The 27,322-nt window shown below is 41.0% G+C and overlaps 1 protein-coding gene, 1 long non-coding RNA gene and 4 other non-coding genes across 6 annotated transcripts; 5 read left to right on the top strand and 1 right to left on the bottom strand.

Moving 5' to 3' along the window:
* Positions 1–2,041: 2,041 nt before the first annotated feature.
* On the top strand, positions 2,042–2,114 carry trnai-uau (transfer RNA isoleucine (anticodon UAU)). Its single transcript has one exon. It is a non-coding gene; the product is annotated as a tRNA-Ile (tRNA).
* A 544-nt stretch (positions 2,115–2,658) lies between these two features.
* On the top strand, positions 2,659–2,731 carry trnav-aac (transfer RNA valine (anticodon AAC)). Its single transcript has one exon. It is a non-coding gene; the product is annotated as a tRNA-Val (tRNA).
* Positions 2,732–4,970: 2,239 nt separating this feature from the next.
* Positions 4,971–5,043, top strand: trnai-aau (transfer RNA isoleucine (anticodon AAU)). The gene has a single exon. It is a non-coding gene; the product is annotated as a tRNA-Ile (tRNA).
* A 3,308-nt stretch (positions 5,044–8,351) lies between these two features.
* trnav-uac (transfer RNA valine (anticodon UAC)) lies at positions 8,352–8,424 on the top strand. The gene has a single exon. It is a non-coding gene; the product is annotated as a tRNA-Val (tRNA).
* Positions 8,425–15,694: 7,270 nt separating this feature from the next.
* On the bottom strand, positions 15,695–17,840 carry LOC115186646 (uncharacterized). The gene is made up of 2 exons (XR_003875816.1): positions 16,859–17,840; positions 15,695–16,799 (listed from the first exon to the last, which is right to left on the bottom strand). It is a non-coding gene; the product is annotated as an uncharacterized LOC115186646 (long non-coding RNA).
* Positions 17,841–25,639: 7,799 nt separating this feature from the next.
* LOC115186637 (zinc finger protein 135-like) lies at positions 25,640–27,022 on the top strand (the record flags this gene model as incomplete). The annotated part of the gene is made up of 2 exons (XM_029746206.1): positions 25,640–25,808; positions 25,893–27,022. Coding segments are annotated over 2 exons (1,299 nt in total), but the record flags the coding sequence as incomplete, so codon positions are not given.
* Between the last annotated feature and the right edge of the window lie 300 nt (positions 27,023–27,322).

Raw genomic sequence — 27,322 nt, 5'->3', positions numbered from 1 at the left:
CATATTGACCTGATTATGAATCAACCTATATTTCTGAATGAGAAAATCAAGAACAAAGAAAAAGTTTTGTATAATAAAGTATTTATGAGTGCAGGTCTACGGCAAATAAAAGATTAAACATATGAGGTAATTCCAGGGTTTTTACCTGGGGAAGCTATTTTTGACATAATCAATGAATGGGATGAAGAGGTGGGAAGGGGAACAGTGAATAATATGTATAACAAGATAAAGAATAGTATACCAAGAGAATGGGTTGATTTAATAAATAGTGAAGTTGAAAGAGAAGATTTATTTGTATTTCCTAATTTGTTCATTGGCAGCAGTAAGAAGAAAGTACATTTATCTAGTATACCAGTGAAAAGATTGTATAGAATAATGGTAGGAAAAGTGTGTAGAAGGCCGGCTGCTGAGAAATTTTGGAAAGTAGTTTTTCCGGAATTAGATGAAAAAAAGATATGGGAAAATTTAAATGTAAAATATAATAGTAAGGAGTGTGAAAATAATGATTTCAAATTAAGACATAATAGAATATTTACAAAGGTGGTGTTAAAGCAAATTAATGGTGAGATAGAAAGGGAATGCGATGTATGTGGACGTTTCCCGGAAACTCTAATGCATTTGTTTATAGAATGTGAGGATTTAAAATATTTTTTTTGTAAAGTTAAGGAAATGTTATGTAGAAACTGGGGGGGAGATTTCGTGAAAAAGTATGCGTGGGAGGAACTTTTGTTATTTGGAGTGTCTGGTAAATGTGAGGGTGTTAATGTGTGTTTGTTGAATATGGTTTTGAGTTTTGTGAGGTATGCTATTTTTTGTAGGAGGAATCATGTTTCTTTTGACAGAAAGAGGGTTCAGGTGTGGAGTATCTTTATAGCACTGTTCAGTAAACACATAGATATGTTGTTTAATTATGGGATGGAACATTTTGATGAATCTTTTGTTGAAGGGAGTGGGTTAATTTCACGAGAGGAGAGTGGAGGTATCACTTATAATTTTTGAAAGCACTGTTTTGATATTTACTTTGTTTTTCATTGGGTCCCTTGAATTTGATAGGGGGTGAATTGTTCACCAGCTTCTGTTAGTCTAGTGTCTTCTGTATTGTTCTCTGTGGATTGTACTGTAAACAGTAGATTGTACTGTAAATATTGTAAACAAACATTTTTGATAATAATAATAAAAATAAAAAATAAAAAATAAAATAAAAAAAATAAAATCACATTCGCTTAACAAGCGAAAGGTCCTCGGTTCGAAACCGGGCGGAAACAGTGCTCTTTGTCACGTGCAGTAGGTACTGTACTTTTAACAGAGAATAGTTATTTTCATAAATTCTGTATTTTGGAAATTCGAATACGTGCCATATATATCGGTAAAATTCGGTTTACTCCTTGCAGCTAATTGCAGAAGCAGTTTCTGTAGTGTAGTGGTTATCACGTTCGCTTAACACGTGAAAGGTCCTCGGTTCGAAACCGGGTGGAAACAGTGCTCTTTGACACGTGCAGTAGGTACTGCACTTTTAACAGAGAAAAGTTATTTTCATAAATTCTGTATTTTGGAAATTTGAATACGTGCCATGAATATCTGTAAAATTCGGTTTACTCATTGCAGATAATTGTAGCAGCAGTTTCTGTAGTGTAGGGGTTATCATGTTTGCTTCACACGCGAAAGGTCCCTGGTTCGAAACCAGGCGGAAACAATGCTAATTGACACATTCAAGAAGTATCATAGTGATAACAGAGAATTTCATTAATGACTTATTTTGGAAATTCGAATACGTGCCATGAATATCAGTAAAATTCAGTTTACTCCTTGCAGCTAATTGTGGCAGCAGTTTCTGTAGTGTAGTGGTTATCACGTTCACTTAACGCGTGAAAGGTCCTCGGTTCGAAACCGGGTGGAAACAGTGCTCTTTGACACGTGCAGTATGTATTGCACTTTTAACAGAGAAAAGTTATTTTCATAAATTCTGTATTTTGGAAATTCGAATACGTGCCATGAATATCTGTAAAATTCGGTTTACTCCTTGCAGAAAAATCAAGCAGCAGTTTCTGTAGTGTAGTGGTTATCACGTTCGCTTTATACGCGAAAGGTCCTTGGTTCGAAACTAAGTGGAAACAGCGCTATTTGACACGTGCGGTAGGTACTGTACTTTTAACAGAGAAAAGTTATTTTCATAAATTCTGTATTTTTGAAATTCGAATACGTACCATGAATATCTGTAAAATTCGGTTTACTCCTTGCAGATAATTGTAGCAGCAGTTTCTGTAGTGTAGTGGTTATAATGTTCGCTTAACACGCGAAAGGTCCCTGGTTCGAAACCGGGCGGCAACAATGCTCATTGACACATTCAAGAAGTACTATAGCGGTAACAGAGAATTTCGTTAATGCCTTATTTTGGAAATTCGAATACGTGCCATGAATATCTGTAAAATTCGGTTTACTCCTTGTAGATAAATGTAGAAGCAGTTTCTGTAGTGTAGTGGTTATCACGTTTGCGTCACATGCGAAAAGTCTTTGGTTCGAAACCGGTCGGAAACAACGCTCAATGACACATTCAAGAAGTAACAGAGAAATTTGTTAATGCCTTATTTTGGAAATTCGAATACGTCCCATGAATATCGGTAAAATTCGGTTTACTCCTTGCAGCTAATTGTAGAAGCAGTTTCTGTAGTGTAGTGGTTATCACGTTCGCTTAACACGCGAAAGGTCCTTGGATCGAAACCGGGCGGAAACGGTGCTCTTTATCCCTTGCCGTAGATACTTTACTTTTAACAGAGAATAGTTATTTTCATAAATACCTAATTTTGGAAATTTGAACACGTGCCATGTATATCAGTAAAATTCGGTTTACTCCTTGCAAAATAATTGTAGCAGCAGTTTCTGTAGTGTAGTGGTTAGCATGTTTGCTTCACACGTGAAAGGTCCCTGGTTCGAAACCGGGCTCAAACAACGCTCATTGACATATTCAAGAAGTACTATAGCGGTAACAGAGAATTTTTTTAATGACTTATTTTGGAAATTCGAATACGTGCCATGAATATCTGTAAAATTCGGTTTACTCCTTGAAGAAAAATCAAGCAGCAATTTCTGTAGTGTAGTGGTTATCACGTTTGCTTCACACGCGAAAGGTCCCTGGTTCGAAACCGGGCGGAAACAACGCTCATTGACACATTCAATTAGTACCACATAGAATTTGATGAATCCCTTATTTTGGAAATTCGAATACGTTCCACGAATATCTTTAAAATTCGGTTTACTCCTTGCAGATAATTGTAGCAACAGTTTCTGTGGTTTAGTGTTTATCACGTTCGCTTCACACGAAAGGTCCCTGGTTCGAAACCAGCGGAAACAATGCTAATTGACACATTCAAGAAGTACTATAGCGGTAACAGAGAAATTCGTTAATGCCTTATTTTGGAAATTCGAATACGTGCCATGAATATCAGTAAAATTCGGTTTACTCCTTGCAAGATAATTGTAGCAGCAGTTTCTGTAGTGTAGCGGTTATCACATTCGCTGTACAAGCGAAAGGTCCTCGGTTCGAAACCGGGTGTAAACAGTGCTATTTGACACGTGCAGTAGGTACTGTACTTTTAACAGAGAAAAGTTATTTTCATAAATTCTGTATTTTTGGAAATTCGAATACGTGCCATGAATATCTGTAAAATTCGTTTTTTCTCCTTGTATATAAATGTAGCAGCAGTTTCTGTAGTGTAGTGGTTATTACGTTTGCTTCACATGCGAAAAGTCCTTGGTTCGAAACCGGTCGGAAACAACGCTCAATGACACATTCAAGAAGTATCATAGTGTTAACAGAGAAATTCGTTAATGCCTTATTTTGGAAATTCGAATACGTGCCATGAATATCTGTAAAATTCGGTTTACTTTTTGCAGAAAAATCAAGCAGCAGTTTCTGTAGTCTAGTGGTTATCACGCTCGCTTTACACGCGAAATGTCCTCGGTTCGAAACCGGGTGGAAACAGGGATCTTTAACACGTGCAGTAGGTACTATACTTTTAACAGAGAATAGTTATTTTCATAAATACCTAATTTTGGAAATTTGAACACGTGCCATGAATATCAGTAAAATTCGGTTTACTCCTTGTAGATAAATGTAGCAGCAGTTTCTGTAGTGTAGTGGTTATCACGTTTGCTTCACAAGCGAAAAGTCTTTGGTTCGAAACCGGTCGGAAACAACGCTCAATGACACATTCAAGAAGTATCATAGTGGTAACAGAGAAATTCGTTCATGCCTTATTTTGGAAATTCGAATACGTGCCATGAATATCGGTAAAATTCGGTTTACTCCTTGCAGCTAATTGCAGAAGCAGTTTCTGTAGTGTAGTGGTTATCACGTTCGCTTAACACGCGAAAGGTCCTTGGTTTGAAACCGTGCAGAAACAGTGCTCTTTGACACATGCAGTAGGTACTGTACTTTAAACAGAGAATAATTATTTTCATAAATGCCTTATTTTGGAAATTCGAATACGTGCCATGAATATCTGTAAAATTCGGTTTACTTCTTGCAGAAAAATCAAGCAGCAGTTACTGTAGTCTAGTGGTTATCACAATCGCTTTACACGCGAAACGTCCTCGGTTCGAAAAACGGGTGGAAACAGTGCTCTTTAACACGTACAGTAGGTACTATACTTTTAACAGAGAATAATTATTTTCATAAATACCTAATTTTGGAAATTTGAACACATGCCATGAATATCAGTAAAATTCGGTTTACTCCTTGTAGCAAACTGTAGCAGCAGTTTCTGTAGTGTAGTGGTTATCACGTTTGCTTAACACGCGAAAGGTCCTCGTTTCGAAACCGGGTGGAAACAGTGCTCTTTGACACGTTCAGTAGTTACTGTTATTTTAACAGAGAAAAGTTATTTTCATAAATTCTGTATTTTGGAAATTCCAATACGTGCCATGAATATCAGTAAAATTCGGTTTCCTCCTCGTAGCTAAAAGTAGCAGCAGTTTCTGTAGTGTCGTGGTTATCATGTTCGCTTAATACGCGAAAAGTCCTCGGTTCGAAACCGGGTGGAAACAGTGCTATTTGACACGTGCAGTCGGTACTGTACTTTTAACAGAGAAAAGTTATTTTCAGAAATTCTGTATTTTGGAAATTCGAATACGTGCCATGAATATCTGTAAAATTCGGCTTACTCCTTGCAGATAATTGTAGCAGCAGTTTCTGTAGTGTAGTGGTTATCACGTTTGATTCACACGCGAAAGGTCCCTGGTTCGAAACCGGGCGGAAACAATGCTCATTGACACATTCAAGAAGTACTATAGCGGTAACAGAGAATTTCATTAATGCCTTATTTTGGAAATTCGAATATGTGCCATGAATATCTGTAAAATTCGGTTTACTCCTTGTAGCAAAATGTAGCAGCAGTTTCTGTAGTGTAGTGGTAATCACGTTTGCTTAACACGCGAAAGGTCCTCGGTTCGAAACCGGGTGGAAACAGTGCTCTTTGTCACGTGCAGTAGGCACTGTACTTTTAACAGAGAATAGTTATTTTCATAAATTCTGTATTTTGGAAATTCGAATACGTGCCATGAATATCTGTAAAATTCGGTTTACTCCTTGAAGCAAACTGTAGCAGCAGTTTTTGTAGTGTAGTGGTTATCAAGTTAGCTTAACACGCGAAAGGTCCCTGGTTCGAAACCAGGCGGAAACAACGCTCATTGACAAATTCAAGAAGTACCGTAGTGGTAACAGAGAATTTCATTAGTTCCTTATTTTGGAAATTCGAATACCTGCCATGAATATCTTTAAAATTTGGTTTACTCCTTGCAGCTAATTGTACCAGCAGTTTCTGTACTGTAGTGGTTATCACATTCGCTTTACACGCGAAAAGGTCCTCGGATTGAAACCGGGCAGAAACAGTGCTCTTTGACATATACAGTAGGTACTGTACTTTACACAGAGAATAATTATTTTCATAAATGCCTTATTTTGGAAATTCGAATACGTGCCATGAATATCTGTAAAATTCGGTTTACTTTTTGCAGAAAAATCAAGCAGCAGTTTCTGTAGTCTAGTGGTTATCACGTTTGCTTTACACGCGAAATGTCCTCGGTTCGAAACCGGGTGGAAACAGGGATCTTTAACACGTGCAGTAGGTGCTTTACTTTTAACAGAGAATAGTTATTTTCATAAATACCTAATTTTGGAAATTTGATCACGTGCCATGTATATCAGTAAAATTCGGTTTACTCCTTGCAAGATAATTGTAGCAGCAGTTTCTGTAGTGTAGAGGTAATCACGTTTGCTCAACACGCGAAAGGTCCTTGGTTTGAAACCGGGAAGAAACAGTGCTCTTTGTCACGTGCAGTAGGTACTGTACTTTTAACAGAGAAAAGTTATTTTCATAAATTCTATATTTTGGAAATTCAAATACGTGCCATGACTATCTGTAAAATTCGCTTTACTCCTTGCAGCTAATTGTAGCAGCAGTTTCTGTAGTGTAGTGGTTATCACGTTCGCTTTACACGCGAAAGGTCCTCGAATCAAAACGGGTGGAAATAGTGCTCTTTGACACGTGCAGTAGGTACTGTACTTTTGACAGAGAATAGTTATTTTCATAAATTCTGTATTTTGGAAATTCGAATACATGCCATGAATATCTGTAAAATTCGGTTTACTCCTTGCAGATAATTGTAGCAGCAGTTTCTGTAGTGTAGTGGTTATCACGTTTGCTTCACATGCGAAAGGACCATGGTTCGAAACCGGGCGGAAACGATGCTCATTGACACATTCCAGAATTACTATAGCGGTAACAGAGATTTTCATTAATGCCTTATTTGGAAATTTGCATACGTGCCATGAATATCTGTAAAATTCGGTTTCCTCCTCGTAGCTAAATGTAGCAGCAGTTTCTGTAGTGTAGTGGTTATCACGTTGGCTTAACACGCGAAAAGTCCTTGGTTCGAAATCGGGCGGAAACTGTGCTCTTTGACACATGCAGTAGGCACTATACTCTTAACAGAGAAAAGTTATTTTCATAAATTCTGTATTTTGGAAATTCCAATACGTGCCATGAATATCAGTAAAATTCGGTTTCCTCCTCGTAGCTAAATGTAGCAGCAGTTTCTGTAGTGTAGTGGTTATCACGTTCGCTTAACACGCGAAAAGTCCTTGGTTCGAAACCGGGCGGAAGCTGTGCTCTTTGACACGTGCAGTAGGCACTATACTTTTAACAGAAAAAAGTTATTTTCATAAATTCTGTATTTTGGAAATTCCAATACGTGTCATGAATATCAGTAAAATTCGGTTTCCTCCTCGTAGCTAACTGTAGCAGCAGTTTCTGTAGTGTAGTGGTTATGACGTTCGCTTAACACACGAAAGGTCCTCGGTTCGAAACTGGTCGGAAACAACGCTCAATGACACATTCAAGAAGTATCATAGTGGTAACAGAGAAATTCGTTAATGCCTAATTTTGGAAATTAGAATACGTGCCATGAGTTTCGGTAAAATTCGGTTTACTCCTTGTAGCAAAATGTAGCAGCAGTTTCTGTAGTGTAGTGGTTATCACGTTTGCTTAACACGCGAAGGGTCCTTGGTTTGAAACCGGGCAGAAACAGTGCTCTTTGACACATGCATTAGGTACTGTACTTTAAACAGAGAATAATTATTTTCATAAATGCCTTCTTTTGGAAATTCGAATACGTTCCATGACAATCTTTAAAATTTGGTTTACTCCTTGCAGCTAATTGTAGCAGTAGTTTCTGTGGTGTAGTATTTATCACGTTCGCTTCACACACGAAAGGTCCCTGGTTCGAAACCAGTGGAAACAACGCTCATTGACACGTTCAAGAAGTATCATAGTGATAACAGAGAAATGCATTAATCACTTATTTTGGAAATTCGAATACGTGCCATGAATATCGGTAAAATTCGGTTTACTCCTTGCAAAACGATCGAGCAGCGGTTTCTGTAGTGTAGTGGTTATCACGTTCGCTTTACACGCGAAAGGTCTTTGTTTCAAAACCGGGCGGAAACAGTGCTCTTTGACATGTGCAGTAGGTACTGTACTTTTAACAGAGAATAATTATTTTCATAAATCCCTAATTTTGGAAATTCGAATACGTGCCATGAATATCTGTAAAATTCGGTTTACTCCTTGTAGCTAAATGTAGCAGCAGTTTCTGTAGTGTAGTGGTTATCACGTTTGCTTCACACGCGAAAAGTCCACGGTTCGAAGCCGGGCGGGGACAACGCTCATTTACACATTCAAGAAGTATCATAGTGGTAACAGAGAAATTCATTAATGCCTTATTTTGGAAATTCGAATACGTGCCATGAATATCGGTAAAATTCGGTTTACCACTTGCAGAAAGATCGAGCAGCGGTTTCTGTAGTGTAGTGGTTATCACGTTAGCTTTACACGCGAAAGGTCCTCGGTTCGAAACCGGGTGGAAACAGTGCTCTTTGACACGTGTTGATGATCAGTTACTTGAGAAGTAGACCAAGTCAGGACGCTGGACAGGGTGGATTCAATTATAGTAAGGCATTTTATTATGAGACAAAGATATTTGGCAAAGCGTGCACGGACTCCTTCGTTTAGCTCATAGGGAACTAGCGGAAGAGAGCGCCGAAACATGGTGTGCATCCAATTTACACAATGAAATAACAGTGTGTTGACGTAGGTTGAGTCTAGTAGGTCCGCTCTCCTGACTGGTCGATGAGTGGAGGGACGGTCCATTCTCCAGGTGGTGTCGACTTCCCATTGGCCCTGGGCAGTGTCCTTTGTCCTCGGAGTCCAACACCCCTAAGTGTGTTTTTCTGCTAATTCGTGTCTGGTTGGTTACGATATTCATGGAATGTTGTTTTTTACACCAGTGGTCAGTTCGTGTGGCTAGGGCGCTTTCATGTCTTGACATTTTTGTGTGAGTGCTTAAGTCAGCCATCTGTCTCTGGGTGTGGTCGTGATTGGTGTTAGTTGGTTGCTCTATATGTCTCTGGAATTTTGTTGTGTGCTGTTGTGAAGCATGTTGTGCAAATGCCTATCGAGAGTTAGTCTATTTTACCAGGTCATGAGGGAGGTGGCGGATAATTGGTCAGAGAACCTCTTTACTGCATCCCCTGTTTCATTCATGAATCTCTGTTGATTAAATGATGTCATTAATTCAATCCACATTATTATTTATTGTCAACTACCAACATAATGTAGTGTTAAAGCCTTCACATATTTGATTCATAACTTTGTATTCATCTGGAACCTCCCTGAGGATGCCAATAGCATCCATCTAGACAAAGCCATTCCCATCCTTATCAAAACTCCTCCTGTACCTACTTTAGCCTCCTATAACTGGTCTCTTATCACTAATTCAAACTGGTTGGACCAATAACCCCAGGGCGCAAGTTCCTAACCACCCTTTGTGGTAATTCTTGTCGTATGCGTCCTTTGCTGGTACTAGCCCACCCTTCATCAGCCATAGGTGCTATGAGGTTACACATTTTCTCCTGTGCTTTCAAATCTAAGTCAGTCACATTAACGATCACCTTTCCAGCCGTTAAAATCATCTCAATTCTCGGTGCCATTCTTGTATCTATAACACTGGTGCTCATCAGGAATCCAGGTGAACCGAGGTGGGTTGGCTGAGTACTTCAATCTGGCCAACCCCAATTCCTGTACAGTTGTCTGCTTCCCCAAGGAATTGTTTAATGCTCACCTAAAATTCTACATCTTGATCTTCTTTGATTCCTTATTCTGTACGTCACTCATCAGTGTATTATATAGTTTATCTTCTACTTCTTCTCAATGACAACGGTATCGTATGATTAGTACCCGAATGTGTTGGATCTGAATGTATCAGAAAGATTAGATTATGATGCAGCTCAGAGCCTCTACTCTTCCCAAAAACCGTCAACCCTCTCCTGCCCTTAGTCGATCTGCTAGGTACCACCCCATACTCACACCTCTAGGAGCACACACAGTGATGAACGGTCGGGATAGGAAATCTTCGTTAAGGAGGTAACCCCCGGACCTTATTGGTTCTCGGTTCTTCTCCTAACTCTGTGTGTGATCATCAGTGCTCATATGTGTACATACCTTCTTGCAGTGGGTAACGTGGACCCATGTGACTCTCTCAGCTTTTCTAATGGCAAAGGCAGTGGTTTAACAGAACCTGGTATGGGCCTTCCCAACGGGACTGCTTCCAGTTTCCTCAGGGACTGGATCCACACCCAGTCTCCTAGTTGGATTGAGTGAATCACCTTCTCCTGTAATTCACCTGTTGGACACAAAATCTTGGACATACGGGTTTGGTTAACAGTCTTCTCATGTGCTCTGCTAGTATATCTTTAACTTATATGTCTACCTGTTCTGGTCTCTCTAACTCTGGCATTCTATAGGCTCTACCTGATTAGCTAAACTGTCATCCATCATTTAAAGAGATATAATCCCTAGTGTTGATACTGGGATCTCTTGTCCTAATATTCTAGCTACCATAATCATGTCCACCAAGTAAGTTGTGAACGCTTCTACCCATTTGCTATACTTATCTATTCTTGTTAAACACCCCTTCTTCCCCTCAATTCGGAATAGTTCAATAAGTCCATTTCCAAATGTTGGAATGGACATTCTACAAAAAATGTTTTTGTTCTAGTAGCATCCTATCCTGTTCTATCGCCTGCTCTACTATACTCCCCCTTTTTATACATGGCTCAAGCCATGTATCAATTCTGCTGCATTTCTTAACAATGTCTTTGGTAAGATCAGTAAATTATCCTTATGTCAGCCCTTCTCTTTTAGGATTGCCCCCTTCCATTTACCACATGTCCAATTCTCCCTGGGGCATTCATCCTTAGCTACCCTGTGCATTTCTCTATCAAGTGTCTTATCTTCTTTAAGATTTAACAACTACTTTCAACTAAATTATCATATCTTTTCCTAGCGAATTTTACCAAACATAACCTTAAAATCAAAACTATAATACATGCCTATGGAGCCGATAGTCTCTCCATGTATTAATATCCTAACTAAATGATCCTGTAATCTTCTATTCTTATGTCTTTTCTGTCTCTCCCAGTGTTATTTCTGTCCTCACCTGTTTATAATTTAACTATGCTGGTCTCCACTCACTAACTGTTATCTAATTCTTCTGTGTCCCTTTTATCTTCTCTTCCTTGCTTATGCTCTCCTCCTACTTCCAACCCATCAAGGTCTCAGCAGTGCAGGGGAGTACTAGAGGTCTCATTGTCTTATTCCATAGCTACTTAAATTTATCTCGATACCCTCAATGATCCTGGATCACCTACAGATGTCATATATTCCTGTCCTGTTGACATAAGTCTACCATTTAAAACTTATTTAACAACAAAATATAATATTACTATTATATTAATTCCAGTCTTGTTGTGTTAAATCTCTTCCACTAAATACAACCACAGCTGACTTCCTAAGGGAAAATAAACTTATCTAGATAATGTAAAAAGTACTCCTACTTATCAAACGATATTCACGTAACATAATCAGATCAAAATGACTAATCGGAACTACTCCCCAGAGAAAAATTATTGTACCCTTTTCGTCATTTTGTCTTCTCATTGGTTCAAATGATCAATTGTGTCTAAGAACTTTAACTCCATCATAATTATCAGTTCTCCAAATTTCCTTAAAGTCAGTATCCCAAATGACCTTAAAATCACCATCCAAATGGCTTTTCATTGCGGCTGATCAGACCACAAAAGGAAAAGTCATCAGTGGGGTCAAAAAGTCATACCCCCTTTTCAGAACTGTTTTTTTTCTTCTTACTACATTAGACAAATGAAAGCTAATAACCTTATCTACATTCTGTATCTCAAGTTCCCAGAACATTCCCTATCAAAAGAATTCCACGTGTTTAATTAAAACTCAGAAAACAAAACGTCAAAATGCCATGTGTGTATAGCCCTTTAAGATATCCTAGGAACTTTTCCCCAAAGAGCTCCTTTTTCCATAAAATAACCACTTGGTCAGCATTTCATCCTACTACACCGATTCAGAAACCCAAAAGTTAACTACAAACAAAACCTAAAAATGCTTATAGTTCCATTGTACTCCCCCCAATCATTAGTTTTAAACTTAATTGAACATGCGCTACCCTTGGATACAATACTGTACTTCAATCTATGAAACCCCATATTTTAACGTACTATTTGACTAATTTGACCCAAGATTGCTTAAAACCTTAAAACCCTTTCAGTTTGTCTGCAAACCGGCCCATTCTGTTTGCTAAGAATACCCTGCCATTATACACAACTGTGTTTAATGTGCACCATCCCTGTAAATATAAAATTAACTCCACCTGTAATTCACTTTAATGACTTGATATATTTCCATGCAATGTTCAATTCACTGGTGTTACTAAACAATCAATACCACGAATCAATAACCAGCTTCACATCACCAAATGTTTCCTTCCAGCCAAACATAGCCCAAGCATAGCTTCAGCGCACACAACCAATTCTCTTCTCATATTTTGTTTTACCCGTAAGCAAAAATATAACCCACTACTCAACCAACATTCTGCCTTACCTCTATAGTAAGATTAAAACCAAACTTCACAACTTCCTCTTCCCTTTCAGCTTCACATTTATGAAATATCCAAACTTTAAAAATAACTTGTAAAACGCCATACTTATAAAAATAACTTCATTCAACTCTTTCTCTGTATGTCAGATCCAGCAACAGACAACGTATTATATCAAAATTCCCTCGCTATTATTTTCTAATTAGTTAGCCTTTCAATTTAAACTAATCAAGCTATCAAAACGTTACATTTATATCTTAAACAAACGCTAGCAACCGTATCTCTCCAGGCAAAACATATCTTCTTACATTTTAGTCCATTAGTTCATAGGCTGGGATCCGAACCCGGGCCTCCCGCGTGGCAGGCGAGAATTCTACCACTGAATCTTGCTTAGAGCTGCAATTTCGGTGGTTATGTCCAACTCCGTCACAATGTTTACATGGTGTATTACAGTTTCTGGCGAGATGTCCCGTCCTATCGCAGTTAAAACACCGCTTCACTCCGTCTTTGTCAGCGTATCTCCTTGTTTTTCCCTTTCTGTCTACGGAGTCTCCGCTTCTCCCCGCTATTTCACCTAGGTTTGTTATCAGGTACTCTGTTGCCCTGACAGTCACTGTTAGTTGCTCTCTCTCAACCGATTCACTCTTTTTGCAGTTTCGACCTATTTTATTGCAGTGTTTACACAGAACCTCACATTCTCTAGCAAAATGACCCGGTTTGTTACAGTTAAAGCATCCATCTCCCCCTTTCTTTTGTCTATTCCTATCCGGACTTTGGTTATGGTAAACGAGTCTACTGGGGGCTCTGGGTGGTGTAACACACTCTCGACCCCACGTTCTCATCATTATATCTCCCTTTGTTTCTATCCACTCTTTTAATAAAGTGGCTACATCCTGTCTTCCTCCCTGTATCTCTTCCTCTCTACCTCCCTCGGCTCCCTGAGGACCAGCATATCGGGGAGGGGGTAACGTTACAGGCGGCACTTGATATTGTTGCCTCGGTCCCACTACCACCACCTCGTTATCTGGGTTCTCCCGCCACCCCTGGTGAGCCAGGGAGGGGTATAATATGGGTTTAGATGTTGTCTCTGTGTGAGCCGTGGGAGTCCTCTCTGTCTTTCCCTGTTCCTCCTCCCACCACCCCTGGTCAGCCAGGGAGGGGTATAATATGGGTTTAGATGTTGTCTCTGTGTGAGCCGTGGGAGTCCTCTCTGTCTTTCCCTGTTCCTCCTCCCACCACCCCTGGTCAGCCAGGGAGGGGTATAATATGGGTTTAGATGTTGTCTCTGTGTGAGCCGTGGGATTCCTCTCTGTCTTTCCCTGTTCCTCCTCCCGCCACCCCTGGTCAGCCAGGGAGGGGTATAATATGGGTTTAGATGTTGTCTCTGTGTGAGCCGTGGGAGTCCTCTCTGTCTTTCCCTGTTCCTCCTCCCACCACCCCTGGTCAGCCAGGGAGGGGTATAATATGGGTTTAGATGTTGTCTCTGTGTGAGCCGTGGGAGTCCTCTCTGTCTTTCCCTGTTCCTCCTCCCACCACCCCTGGTCAGCCAGGGAGGGGTATAATATGGGTTTAGATGTTGTCTCTGTGTGAGCCGTGGGAGTCCTCTCTGTCTTTCCCTGTTCCTCCTCCCACCACCCCTGGTGAGCCAGGGAGGGGTATAATATGGGTTTAGATGTTATCTCTGTGTGAGCCGTGGGATTCCTCTCTGTCTTTCCCTGTTCCTCCTCCCACCACCCCTGGTGAGCCAGGGAGGGGTATAATATGGGTTTAGATGTTGTCTCTGTGTGAGCCGTGGGATTCCTCTCTGTCTTTCCCTGTTCCTCCTCCCACCACCCCTGGTGAGCCAGGGAGGGGTATAATATGGGTTTAGATGTTGTCTCTGTGTGAGCCGTGGGAGTCCTCTCTGTCTTTCCCTGTTCCTCCTCCCACCACCCCTGGTCAGCCAGGGAGGGGTATAATATGGGTTTAGATGTTGTCTCTGTGTGAGCCGTGGGAGTCCTCTCTGTCTTTCCCTGTTCCTCCTCCCACCACCCCTGGTCAGCCAGGGAGGGGTATAATATGGGTTTAGATGTTGTCTCTGTGTGAGCCGTGGGATTCCTCTCTGTCTTTTCCTGTTCCTCCTCCCACCACCCCTGGTCAGCCAGGGAGGGGTATAATATGGGTTTAGATGTTGTCTCTGTGTGAGCCGTGGGATTCCTCTCTGTCTTTCCCTGTTCCTCCTCCCACCACCCCTGGTCAGCCAGGGAGGGGTATAATATGGGTTTAGATGTTGTCTCTGTGTGAGCCGTGGGAGTCCTCTCTGTCTTTCCCTGTTCCTCCTCCCACCACCCCTGGTCAGCCAGGGAGGGGTATAATATGGGTTTAGATGTTGTCTCTGTGTGAGCCGTGGGAGTCCTCTCTGTCTTTCCCTGTTCCTCCTCCCACCACCCCTGGTCAGCCAGGGAGGGGTATAATATGGGTTTAGATGTTGTCTCTGTGTGAGCCGTGGGAGTCCTCTCTGTCTTTCCCTGTTCCTCCTCCCACCACCCCTGGTCAGCCAGGGAGGGGTATAATATGGGTTTAGATGTTGTCTCTGTGTGAGCCGTGGGATTCCTCTCTGTCTTTTCCTGTTCCTCCTCCCACCACCCCTGGTGAGCCAGGGAGGGGTATAATATGGGTTTAGATGTTGTCTCTGTGTGAGCCGTGGGATTCCTCTCTGTCTTTCCCTGTTCCTCCTCCCACCACCCCTGGTGAGCCAGGGAGGGGTATAATATGGGTTTAGATGTTGTCTCTGTGTGAGCCGTGGGATTCCTCTCTGTCTTTCCCTGTTCCTCCTCGTTACTTTGTTTTTCTTTCCCCATTTTCTTAAGCTTCTCTATCATTATCAGTCCTATTCTCTCCTTCTGTCTGGCTTTCTCCATTGCTTCCATAAATTTACCTTCTCTGGGTTCTCCCGCTTTCTTCCATTTCCCCTCTGCTTTCTGAATTTACCGCTTCATCGCTCCCAGTATTCTACCTGGCTCACCTTCTGTGGGAACTCCATCAGGAGACAGTACCCATCCATCCTCTATCCATATAGAGTTTCTCTCCTCGTCTCTTCTATTCCTTCCCTCCATTGATTTCGAGCGTGGATTTTAGAGCCTGTAATAGTCTCTCCGCTTCTTCACTGATAGTCATATTGTAGTTTTACTGTATTTTCCCCGTATTTATTTTACGACCAATTGAATAATCAGTCCGTTATGTGAAGTATGTTAACCTATTTATTTAAACCCACTCGCTCCACTTTATTCCGTTAAAATCGATGCTTATTTCAACCTAATTATTTAAACTCACATCTTATAGCGTTCCTCAATAAACATCAAATTATTTAAACTCAGTGTTATACAGTGTCCATCAATAAAACATCAAATTCAATCAACAATCCAAGTTATTACATCCCTATTAATTAATCTCGGTGTTATACCGTGTCAATCACTAAACACAAAATTAATTGATAAATCAACCCGCTACTAGCCCACCTATCTAAACTTGGTGTTCGTACACTAGACAAACAACAAATATCAAATAAATTGAAAAATCAAGCCGTTCTTCACCGTTTAACATTTAAACATTAAAACAGCAAATGAATTGATAAACCAACCCGTTCTAGCCCCCCTTATTCAAACGTGGTGCTCATGCACCGTCACCCATAGAACATTTAAAACACCAAATAAATTGATAAATCCCTAGGAGTGCCCACGCTTACCCATCAATGAAAACATATACTCTACAACCATAACCACACCCTTAGCATCTCAAAATCAGTATTATCTCTCCGTTAGCATCAACATTACCACACCATTCAAAACATATACGTTGCATTCCTCGGCACGCCCGCAGTACATTCCTTGCAAATTGCCACAATTATCGTCCTATCTAAGACATTCCTCCAGTCCTTTTATTGCCTTTTCGTTAATAATTTCAAACAGTAAACTATTCCCTATTATTCCACGCCTAAATGTAACATATTATTTTATTTCCAATCCTTTCATTATACCATCATTCTCTTATCTTTAAATCCTCAATTCAGTATTCCTGTTACTTCGCCTTATAACCTCACCTTCTTTCCCAAGAATTACTCTACCGAACCCAACCGCACCTGTATATGAACGGATCTTGCCGGTCATCCAGTATTCTTATCTAAAATTTCACGATCTCTGTCGTGGTAATTCCTCGAACCTAACCGCAGTGCTATATTTAACGAATCATTGCCGATACCAATTACAAACCAAATTATTCCCTATTTTATCGAACCTAATCGTAACCTCCCTTACGAATCTCGCCGATACCATTAAACTTCTATATCATCGAACCTAATCGTAACCTCCCTTACGAATCTCGCCGATATTTCAGTATTTTCCCTGAACCTAACCGTATATTTCCTATTTTACGGATCTCGCCAGATGAACAATACTCCAGGGTACCTTTTTAATAACCACACATTTACCACAGGTTTGCATGTCACAACAGTGACTTTATCAAATTTCTTATCTACTCATAATAATTCATACATTTGTTCACTTACATCGAACAGGTGCTTCACAAAATTAATTTGGTTAAAGCCAATATGCAGATCTTTAGTTATTATAACAATAGGTGTCTGCTTACCTGTTTTTAGTAGCCCGGACAATTTGTAAAGCAGACCGTTTCCCGAAAGCGAAGTCCAATTGGCTGATTAAATGCTCAGCGAAGACGTCCTATATACCAGACCGTCGGGGGTCACCATGTTAATGTTGCAACAGTTCGTTTCTGGTAACAGAACAAAATAGTCAGTACATGGTAACTTCTGATTTAGCTGTACTTTAATTAATGCAAACACGTGTGTGGTATATGTGTCGATCGTATACGGTCTCTCTGTGACACCTCGCAGGTCAAAACAGAAGAAGAGAACGACTCATCCGATTGTTCTCTCTTTTATACTCTAACAGAGTTAGTTCCTGCTCAATGCTGGCCTGTCCGAGGGAGGAGGAGCGTGGTTTAAACTTGCTCCTCCTGTCGTCGGCGTGTAGGCTAATCCCAGCGTCGTGACGCACTTCCTGTTGCCGGTTGTAGTTCTTGTCTTCAACAGTTGATTTACCAGTAGTTTATGTCCTTAGCATTGTAACATAGCTTCCCCAGTATATTATAAAGGTTATGCATACAAATAGCCAGTTCAACCCTAACACTAGTCAGCTAGTTGGCTAATGTTAGCCTGTCAGCTAGCTTGCTAAATCGCAATTTTCGTAAATCAACTTCATGATAAAAAATGCATAATCGTTTGTCTCTACATTAACTAACATTCCTGTCAACTGTACATGTTTTTGCATGATTCGTTATAATCCCTTACATTTGCTTCCATCCTAGTATTTCTGTCCGCCATCTTTGATCCAGTTCAGTTCTGTGTAGGGGTACCCCTCTCTCCTAGTATTTCTGTCCTCCATCTTTGATCCAGTTCAGTTCTGTGTAGGGGTACCCCTCTCTCCTAGTATTTCTGTCCGCCATCTTTGATCCAGTTCAGTTCTGTGTAGGGGTACCCCTCTCTCCTAGTATTTCTGTCCGCCATCTTTGATCCAGTTCAGTTCTGTGTAGGGGTACCCCTCTCTCCTAGTATTTCTGTCCTCCATCTTTGATCCAGTTCAGTTCTGTGTAGGGGTACCCCTCTCTCCTAGTATTTTTGTCCGCCATCTTTGATCCAGTTCAGTTCTGTGTAGGGGTACCCCTCTCTCCTAGTGTTTCTGTCCTCCATCTTTGATCCAGTTCAGTTCTGTGTAGGGGTACCCCTCTCTCCTAGTATTTCTGTCTGCCATCTTTGACCCAGTTCAGTTCTGTGTAGGGGTACCCCTCTCTCCTAGTATTTCTGTCCTCCATCTTTGATCCAGTTCAGTTCTGTGTAGGGGTACCCCTCTCTCCTAGTATTTCTGTCCGCCATCTTTGATCCAGTTCAGTTCTGTGTAGGGGTACCCCTCTCTCCTAGTGTTTCTGTCCGCCATCTTTGCTCCAGTTCAGTTCTGTGTAGGGGTACCCCTCTCTCCTAGTGTTTCTGTCCGCCATCTTTGATCCAGTTCAGTTCTGTGTAGGGGTACCCCTCTCTCCTTGTATTTCTGTCCGCCATCTTTGCTCCAGTTCAGTTCTGTGTAGGGGTACCCCTCTCTCCTAGTATTTCTGTCCGCCATCTTTGATCCAGATCAGTTCTGTGTAGGGGTACCCCTCTCTCCTAGTATTTCTGTCCGCCGTCTTTGCTCCAGTTCAGTTCTGTGTAGGGGTACCCCTCTCTCCTAGTGTTTCTGTCCTCCATCTTTGATCTAGTTCAGTTCTGTGTAGGGGTACCCCTCTCTCCTAGTATTTCTGTCCACCATCTTTGACCCAGTTCAGTTCTGTGTAGGGGTACCCCTCTCTCCTAGTATTTCTGTCCGCCATCTTTGATCCAGTTCAGTTCTGTGTAGGGGTACCCCTCTCTCCTAGTATTTCTGTCCTCCATCTTTGATCCAGTTCAGTTCTGTGTAGGGGTACCCCTCTTTCCTAATATTTCTGTCCGCCATCTTTGATCCAGTTCAGTTCTGTGTAGGGGTACCCCTCTCTCCTAGTATTTCTGTCTGCCATCTTTGATCTAGTTCAGTTCTGTGTAGGGGTACCCCTCTCTCCTAGTATTTCTGTCTGCCATCTTTGATCCAGTTCAGTTCTGTGTAGGGGTACCCCTCTCTCCTAGTATTTCTGAAGAAAGTCTCACAGTCACTAGTGCAGCAGCAGCCTCCCCTGGTCCTGGTGCTGCCCGGTAAGAAGTTTAAGATGCGATGGAACGGTTGACGAAAGAAATAAATCACAGAAAAAATATATTGACTGATATTGATTTATTTAGGGGGGGCTAATGAATATTTTAGGCTTAGCGGCGTCAATGATTCCTACCCTTTAACTTTTTGTCTGAAAATAAAAAAATAAACATTTTTACTCAACTGCGTTACCCACTCCAGTCAGCAGATGGCGGTCTGGGAATTTAAGGCGATGCTGTTGGTGTGACGTATAATCTAGTGGACGGAACTCTTCTTTCAACAGTAGCAACAGTTCGTCAGCCACCTCGGTAGCTTGCTAGACAAAACAGCCGAACCAATAAAGCTCTTTAGACGCGTTAGTGTATATTAACCACAGTGTTTTAAACCCACTTCTGTCGTCCAGTTAGTTATCAGATTTAATTTCATATTTACGGTGTTGTTGTTATTGGTCAGCTAGCGGGCTGGTTAAGTTAGCATTAGCCTAGCTAGCTAACATCCCCGACCATGCGGTTACTGAGCTACTCTCCTGCTAAAGAAGAGAACATCACAGTAAAACAAGAAGTAGAGGGTGAGGCCGTTACTGTGAAAGAAGAAAAAGACGCGTTCAGAGTGAAAGAGGATGAGGATGTTACAGTAAAAGAGGAGGAGGATGTTACAGTAAAAGAGGAGGAGGATGCAGTTTATGGAGTGAAAGAGGAAGAGGGGGAGATGACTGTTACATTGATAAAGGAGGAGGAAGAAGAGGAGGTAACTGGACATCTGGGCCCGGTTTCCCAAACGCATCTTAAGGCGTCCAATGGTTCTAACGGTGAACTCAGCCATAAGATGGTTTTGAGAAACCGTTCCCTGATTAACACTAGTAAGTACTGTCTTAAAAACAGAGGCACAAACTCTGCAGTTGTTGAACTGATGTGTGGTGTTAAAGGGGAAATATGCAATAGCTACATCCATATTTGGACTTTAAATTATTTATTTATAGCCATTGATTCTTGAAGAATATAACACATGCTTCGTGAGCTTAGTTCAGCTGTTGTACCCCATCAGAACCCCAAATAAGCTTTTTTTACTCCAATGTTTAGAAACAATGTAAATCAACACTGTATAGCCTCAACATGGTTAAAACTATAATGTTGATATCATGGATGGTCAGTCCTTGCATCCATAGGTCTGTCTATGAATTTGAGAGTAGTTACATTTCTCCAACCCCATCATCATCTTATTACCAAGACAGTGATGGAATTACAACTTTGTTATTGTTTCAATTGCAGATTGATTGATTGTTGTGTGGCTTGTTTAAAGGGGTAACCTAGGTTTTAAACAGAAACAAAATGGTTGTCCAGAGCCTTGGTTTGGTAAACATCTGAGGGATGGGGGCTGGAGAAATGTAACCACTCTCACATTCATAGAGGAAGCTATTGTATCAACCTTAATCCAAAACCTAGCGACCTCTTCAAGAAGTTCAGACATCTTGGTGTAACAGGTGTTGGCTTGACAGTTGCTGGACCCAGGTTTGAGTCCAGCTCAGGGCTACCGCCTGAATTGACTACACTATAAATACAAGGACTGGCCACCCATGAGGTCAAAATTATAGTTTTAACCTGATTTCAAGGCTATATAGTATATTCTATAATTGGCAGTTAAGATTTGCTGTGGGGGTCAAATTGTTGTCAAATTGGAAGTTTACATACACTTATGTTGGCGTCATTAAAACTCGTTTTTCAACCACTCCACACATTTCTTGTTAACTAACTGTAATTTTGGCAAGTCGGTTAGGACATCTACTTTGTGCATGACACAAGTAATTTTTTCAACAGTTGTTTACAGACAGATTATTTCACTTATAATTCACTGAATCACAATTCCAGTGGGTTTGAAGTTTACATACACTAAGTTGACTGTGCCTTTAAACAGCTTGGAGAATTCCAGAGAATTATGCCATGGCTTTAGAAGCTTCTGATAGGCTAATTGACAACGTTTGAGTCAATTGGAGGTGTACCTGTGGATGTGTTTCAAGGCCTACCTTCAAACTCAGTGCCTCTTTGCTTGACATCATGGGAATATCAAAAAGAAATCAGCCAAGACCTCAGTCTGGTTCATCCTTGGGAGCAATTTCCAAACGCCTGAAGGTACCACGTTCAACAGCAAAGGACCTTGTGAAGATACTGGAGGAAACAGGTACAAAAGTATCTATATCCAAAGTAAAACGAGTCATATATCTGAAAGGCCGCTCACCAAGGAAGAAGCCACTGCTCCAAAACTGCCATAAAAAAAGCCAGACAATGGTTTGCAACTGCACATGGGGACAAAGATCGTACATTTTGAAATAATTTCATCTGGTCTGATTACACAAAAATAGAACTGTTTGGCCATAATGACCATCGTTATGTTTGGAGGGAAAAAGGGGAGGCTTGCAAGCCGAAGAACACCATCCCAACTGTGAAGCACAGGGGTGGCAGCATCATATTGTGGGGGTGCTTTGCTGCAATAGGGACTAGTGCAGTTCACAAAATAGATGGCATCATGAGGAAGGAAAAGTATGTCGATATATTGAAGCAATATCTCAAGACATCCGTCAGGAAGTTAAAGCTTGGTTGCAAGTGAGTCTTCCATATGGACAATGACCCCAAGCATACTTCCAAAGTTGTGGCAAAATGGCTGAAGGACAACAATGTATTGGAATGGCCATCACAAAGCCCTGACCTCAATCCTATAGAACATTTGTGGGCAGATCTGAAAAAGCGTGTACGAGCAAGGAGACCTACAAACCTGACTCAGTTACACCAACTCTGTCAGGAGGAATGGGCCAAAATTCACCCAACTTATTGTGGGATGCTTGTGGGAGGCTACCCAAAACGTTTGGGTAGCACCAGTTAGCCTCGAGCCAGGTGCATCTCCCGGCTAGCAAACAAAATTACTCCAGCTACAATACCTCTTTTGCCAATTGGCCTGGACCCTTTGCCGACACGGAGCCCCGCTGATCCATCACGACTGGTCTGCCGACGTAATTCCGTCCGGTGTGCACTCAACCGGCCTTTGCCGGACGTCGGTGACGCACTTGTCTCTAAGCTAGCACCAGTTAGCCCCGAGCCAGGCGCATCTCCCGGCTAGCGTAGTAACGACTACCTAACGGCTTCCCTGTTTCATATATTGCTGTTCACTGGACCCTATGATCACTTGGCTACATAGCTGATGCCTGCTGGACTGTTCATTAATCACGGTACTCCATTTTGTTTGTTTTGTTTATCTGTCGGCCCCAGCCTAGAATTCAGGCCCTGTATGTATTTAACTGACCCTCTCTGCCCATTCATCACCATTTTACCTGTTGTTGTTGTCTTAGCTGATTAACTGTTGTCTTACCTGTTGTTGTCTTAGCTAGCTCTCCCAATCAACACCTGTGATTGCTTTATGCCTCGCTTTATGTCTCTCTAATGTCAATATGCCTTGTATACTGTTGTTTAGGGTAGTTATCATTGTTTTATTTTACTGCAGAGCCCCTAGTCCTACTCAACATGGCTCAGACAGCTCTTTTGTCCCACCTCCCACACATGCGGTGACCTGACGATATTCAAAAACCTTAAAAATGCTATAACTTCAATTTCTCAAACATATGACTATTTTACACCATTTTAAAGATAAGACTCTCGTTAATCCAACCACATTGTCCGATTTCAAAAAGGCTTTACAACGAAAGCAAAACATTAGATTATGTCAGCAGAGTACCCAGCCAGAAATAATCAGACACCCATTTTTCAAGCTAGCATATAATGTCACAAAAACCAAAACCACAGCTAAATGCAGCACTAACCTTTGATGATCTTCATCAGATGACACTCCTAGGACATATTGTTATACAATACATGCATGTTTTGTTCAATCAAGTTCATATTTATATCAAAAAACAGTTTTTTTCATTAGCATGAGACGTTCAGAACTAGCAAACATACCGAAAACTTCCGGTGAATTTACTAAATTACTCACGATAAACGTTCACAAAAAACATAACAATTATTTTAAGAATTATAGATACAGAACTCCTTTATGCAATCGCGGTGTCCGATTTTAAAATAGCTTTTCGGCAAAAGCACATTTTGCAATATTCTGAGTAGATAGCTCGCCCTCACGGTCTAGCTAATTTGACACCCACCAAGTTTGGCGTTCACTAAACTCAGAATTACTATAAGAAAAATTGGATTACCTTTGCTGTTCTTCGTCAGAATGCACTCCCAGGACTTCTACTACAACACCAAATGTTGTTTTGGTTCAAAATAATCCATAGTTATGTTTAAATATCCTCTGTTTTGTCAGTGCGTTCAGGTCCCTATCCAAACGGTGACGCGAGGACGCATGTCGTGACAATTTTTTTTTGAAATATTCCATTACCGTACTTCGAAGCATGTCAAACGCTGTTTAAAATCAATTATTATGCTATTTTTCTCGTAAAATAGCGATAATATTCCAACCGGGCAAAGTTGTTTTCATTCAAAGGCTGAAAGAAAAACATGGCCACTTCTCGATATTGTATTCATTCAAACTGGTGAAGAAAAACATGGAGTACTCTCGTGGCTGCGCATCTCCTGTCTCTGAGCCACCAGCCTGACCCCTCACACAAACAGCGCTCCTGTACCTAGCCCAGAGACAGCAGAGATCTCATTCCATTTTCTGGCGCCTTCAGAGAGCCTATGGGAGCCTAAGAAATTATCACGTTACAGCAGAGATCCTCTATTTTCCATAAAGAGGCTATAGAAGGCCAAGAAATAGTCAGAGAGGGCACTTCATGTATGGAATCTTCTCAGGTTTTTGCCTGCCATATGAGTTCTGTTATACTCACAGACACCATTCAAACAGTTTTAGAAACTTTAGGGTGTTTTCCATCCAAATCAAATAATTATATGCATATTTTAGTTTCTGGAAAAGAGTAGTAACCAGTTTAAATCGGGTACGTTTTTTATCCGGCCGTGAAAATACTGCCCCCTACCCTAGAGAGGTTAATGCTGTAGCAAACATTATAATAAACAGGACATTCAAATGAGTCTTACAATTATAATCCAAAGTAGTGTGAAATGAACTCATCATCAACCTGGAAATGGAGGTTACTCCCCTGAGTTTTCCCCCATTCACTTTCAGAATACATTGTGAAAATCTAAAATCTTTCCTCACCATTTTTGCTCCAGGCAGATATACTACATCCATAACTATCGGTTTCCTCATTACCAGATATACTACATCCATAACTAGTGGTTTCCTCATTAGCAGATATACTACATCCATAACTAGTGGTTTCCTCATTACCAGATATACTACATCCATAACTAGTGGTTTCCTCATTACCAGATATACTACATCCATAACTAGTGGTTTCCTCATTACCAGATATACTACATCCATAACTAGTGGTTTCCTCATTACCAGATATATTACATCCATAACTAGTGGTTTCCTCATTACCAGATATACTACATCCATAACTAGTGGTTTCCTCATTACCAGATATGCTACATCCATAATTAGTGGTTTCCTCATTAGCAGATATACTACATCCATAACTAGTGGTTTCCTCATTACCAGATATACTACATCCATAACTAGTGGTTTCCTCATTACCAGATATACTACATCCATAACTAGTGGTTTCCTCATTACCAGATATACTACATCCATAACTAGTGGTTTCCTCATTAGCAGGGAGGAGTTTCTGCAATGAAATTGCCCTCGTGCCACAATTTTAGCAAACACAGAAAGGGGCCTATATTGGAGACCAAAAGTCGTCTGGCACACTGCTTAGAGTTTCAACAACATGAATAACTTATTTCTAGCCTACAATCATCGATGTTACTACTAATGTGAAAACAAGACAAAATATGACTATTCTTGCTCATTTTAAGGCAAATGTCAAATAATTTTAACATTCATTACAGACGTCAATTGTTGTACAACATCATGGCTACGCTGTTGGCATCACCCTTTACAGTGGATTACCGCTGTTGTGGGATTTTAATCATCTGTCTGACTTTGTTGTTCACACAGGAGAGATACGGGACTATCGTGGATCCTCTGAGGAGCCTCAACAACCTCATGATGCTGAAGAGGCAGAGAAGAGTCCCTCCACATTAGAACACCTCAAGAAACACCTGCAGAGACCCACAGGGAAGAGAACTCACTGCTGCTCTGACTGTGGGAAGAGATTCACCTCATCAGGCATTAAAATTCATCAGAGAATCAAGACAGGAGAGAAATCTTATAGCTGTGATCAATGTGGGAAGCGTTTTTGTCGATCTGGACAGCTGACACTACACCAGAGAACACACACTGGAGAGAAATCTTATAGCTGTGATCAATGTGGGAAGAGTTTTACTACATCTGGCTCTCTGACTCTACACCAGAGAATACACACAGGAGAGAAACCTTATAGCTGTGGTCAATGTGGGAAGAGTTTTGCTGCATCTGGCTCTCTGACTCTACACCAGAGAATACACACAGGAGAGAAACCTTATAGCTGTGGTCAATGTGGGAAGAGTTTTACTCAGTCAGGCGGCCTGATATCACACCAAAGAACACACACAGGAGAGAAATCTTATAGCTGTGATAAATGTGGGAAGAGTTTTACTCAGTCAGGCAGCCTGATATTACACCAAAGAACACACACAGGAGAGAAATCTTATAGCTGTGATCAATGTGGGAAGAGTTTTACTACATCTGGCTCTCTGGCTCTACACCAGAGAACACACACAGGAGAGAAACCTTATAACTGTGGTCAATGTGGGATGAGTTTTACTACATCTGGCTCTCTGACTCTACACCAGAGAAGACACACAGGAGAGAAACCTTATAGCTGTGGTCAATGTGGGAAGAGTTTTGCTGCATCTGGCTCTCTGACTCTACACCAGAGAATACACACAGGTGAGAAACCTTATAGCTGTGGTCAATGTGGGAAGAGTTTTGCTGCATCTGGCTCTCTGACTCTACACCAGAGAATACACACAGGTGAGAAACCTTATAGCTGTGGTCAATGTGGGAAGAGTTTTGCTGCATCTGGCTCTCTGGCTCTACACCAGAGAACACACACAGGAGAGAAATCTTATAGCTGTGATCAATGTGGGAAGAGTTTTACTGCATCTGGCTCTCTGACTGTACACCAGAGAAGACACACAGGAGAGAAACCTTATAGCTGTGATGAATGTGGGAAGAGTTTTACTGCATCTAGCAATCTGACTGTACACCAAAGAACACACACAGGAGAGAAACCTTATAGCTGTGATCAATGTGGGAAGAGTTTTGCTGCATCTGGCTCTCTGGCTCTACACCAGAGAACACACACAGGAGAGAAACCTTATAACTGTGATCAATGTGGGAAGAGTTTTACTACATCTAGCCAGCTGACTATACACCAGAGAACACACACAGGAGAGAAATCTTTTAACTGTGCTCAATGTGGGAAGAGTTTTACTCGGCCAGACAGCCTAAAATTACACCAGAGAACACACACAGGAGAGAAATCTTATAGCTGTAACCAATGTGGGAATAGTTTTTCTACATCTAGAGTTCTCACTAAACACCAGAGAACTCATACAGGAGAGAAACCATATAGCTGTACTCAATGTGGGAAGAGTTTTTCTACGTCTAGCTATCTCACTATACACCAGAGAACACACACTGGAGAGAAACAATATAGCTGTAGTCAATGTGGGACAAGATTTGCTTGGCTAACCAGCCTAGTATCACATCAGAGAACACACACAGGAGAGAAACCTCCTAGCTGTGATCAATGTGGGAAGAGATACTCTGATAAAAGATCTCTGATTAAACATCAGAAAATACATGGAGTTGTTTCATGATATCAATGAAATAATGTCACAATGTAGAATGTTTTAACATTGTAGTTGGAGTATTTTAATGATGTCACAATGTACAACCATAAACATTTGTCCCCTGTTCTATTGATTTCAACATGATATGAATATTAGCCTCAGCGGGAAAATCCAGGCTCTGAATTGAAAGAGTACTATTCATGAGATTTAACAAAAAGTGACTAACAAAAAAAGAGT

The sequence above is a fragment of the Salmo trutta genome, unplaced genomic scaffold (genome assembly GCF_901001165.1).
Source record: "Salmo trutta unplaced genomic scaffold, fSalTru1.1, whole genome shotgun sequence".
NCBI lineage: Eukaryota > Metazoa > Chordata > Actinopteri > Salmoniformes > Salmonidae > Salmo > Salmo trutta.
Note: the sequence above shows the minus strand (reverse complement) of the source record. Positions and strands in the feature narration are given on the sequence as shown.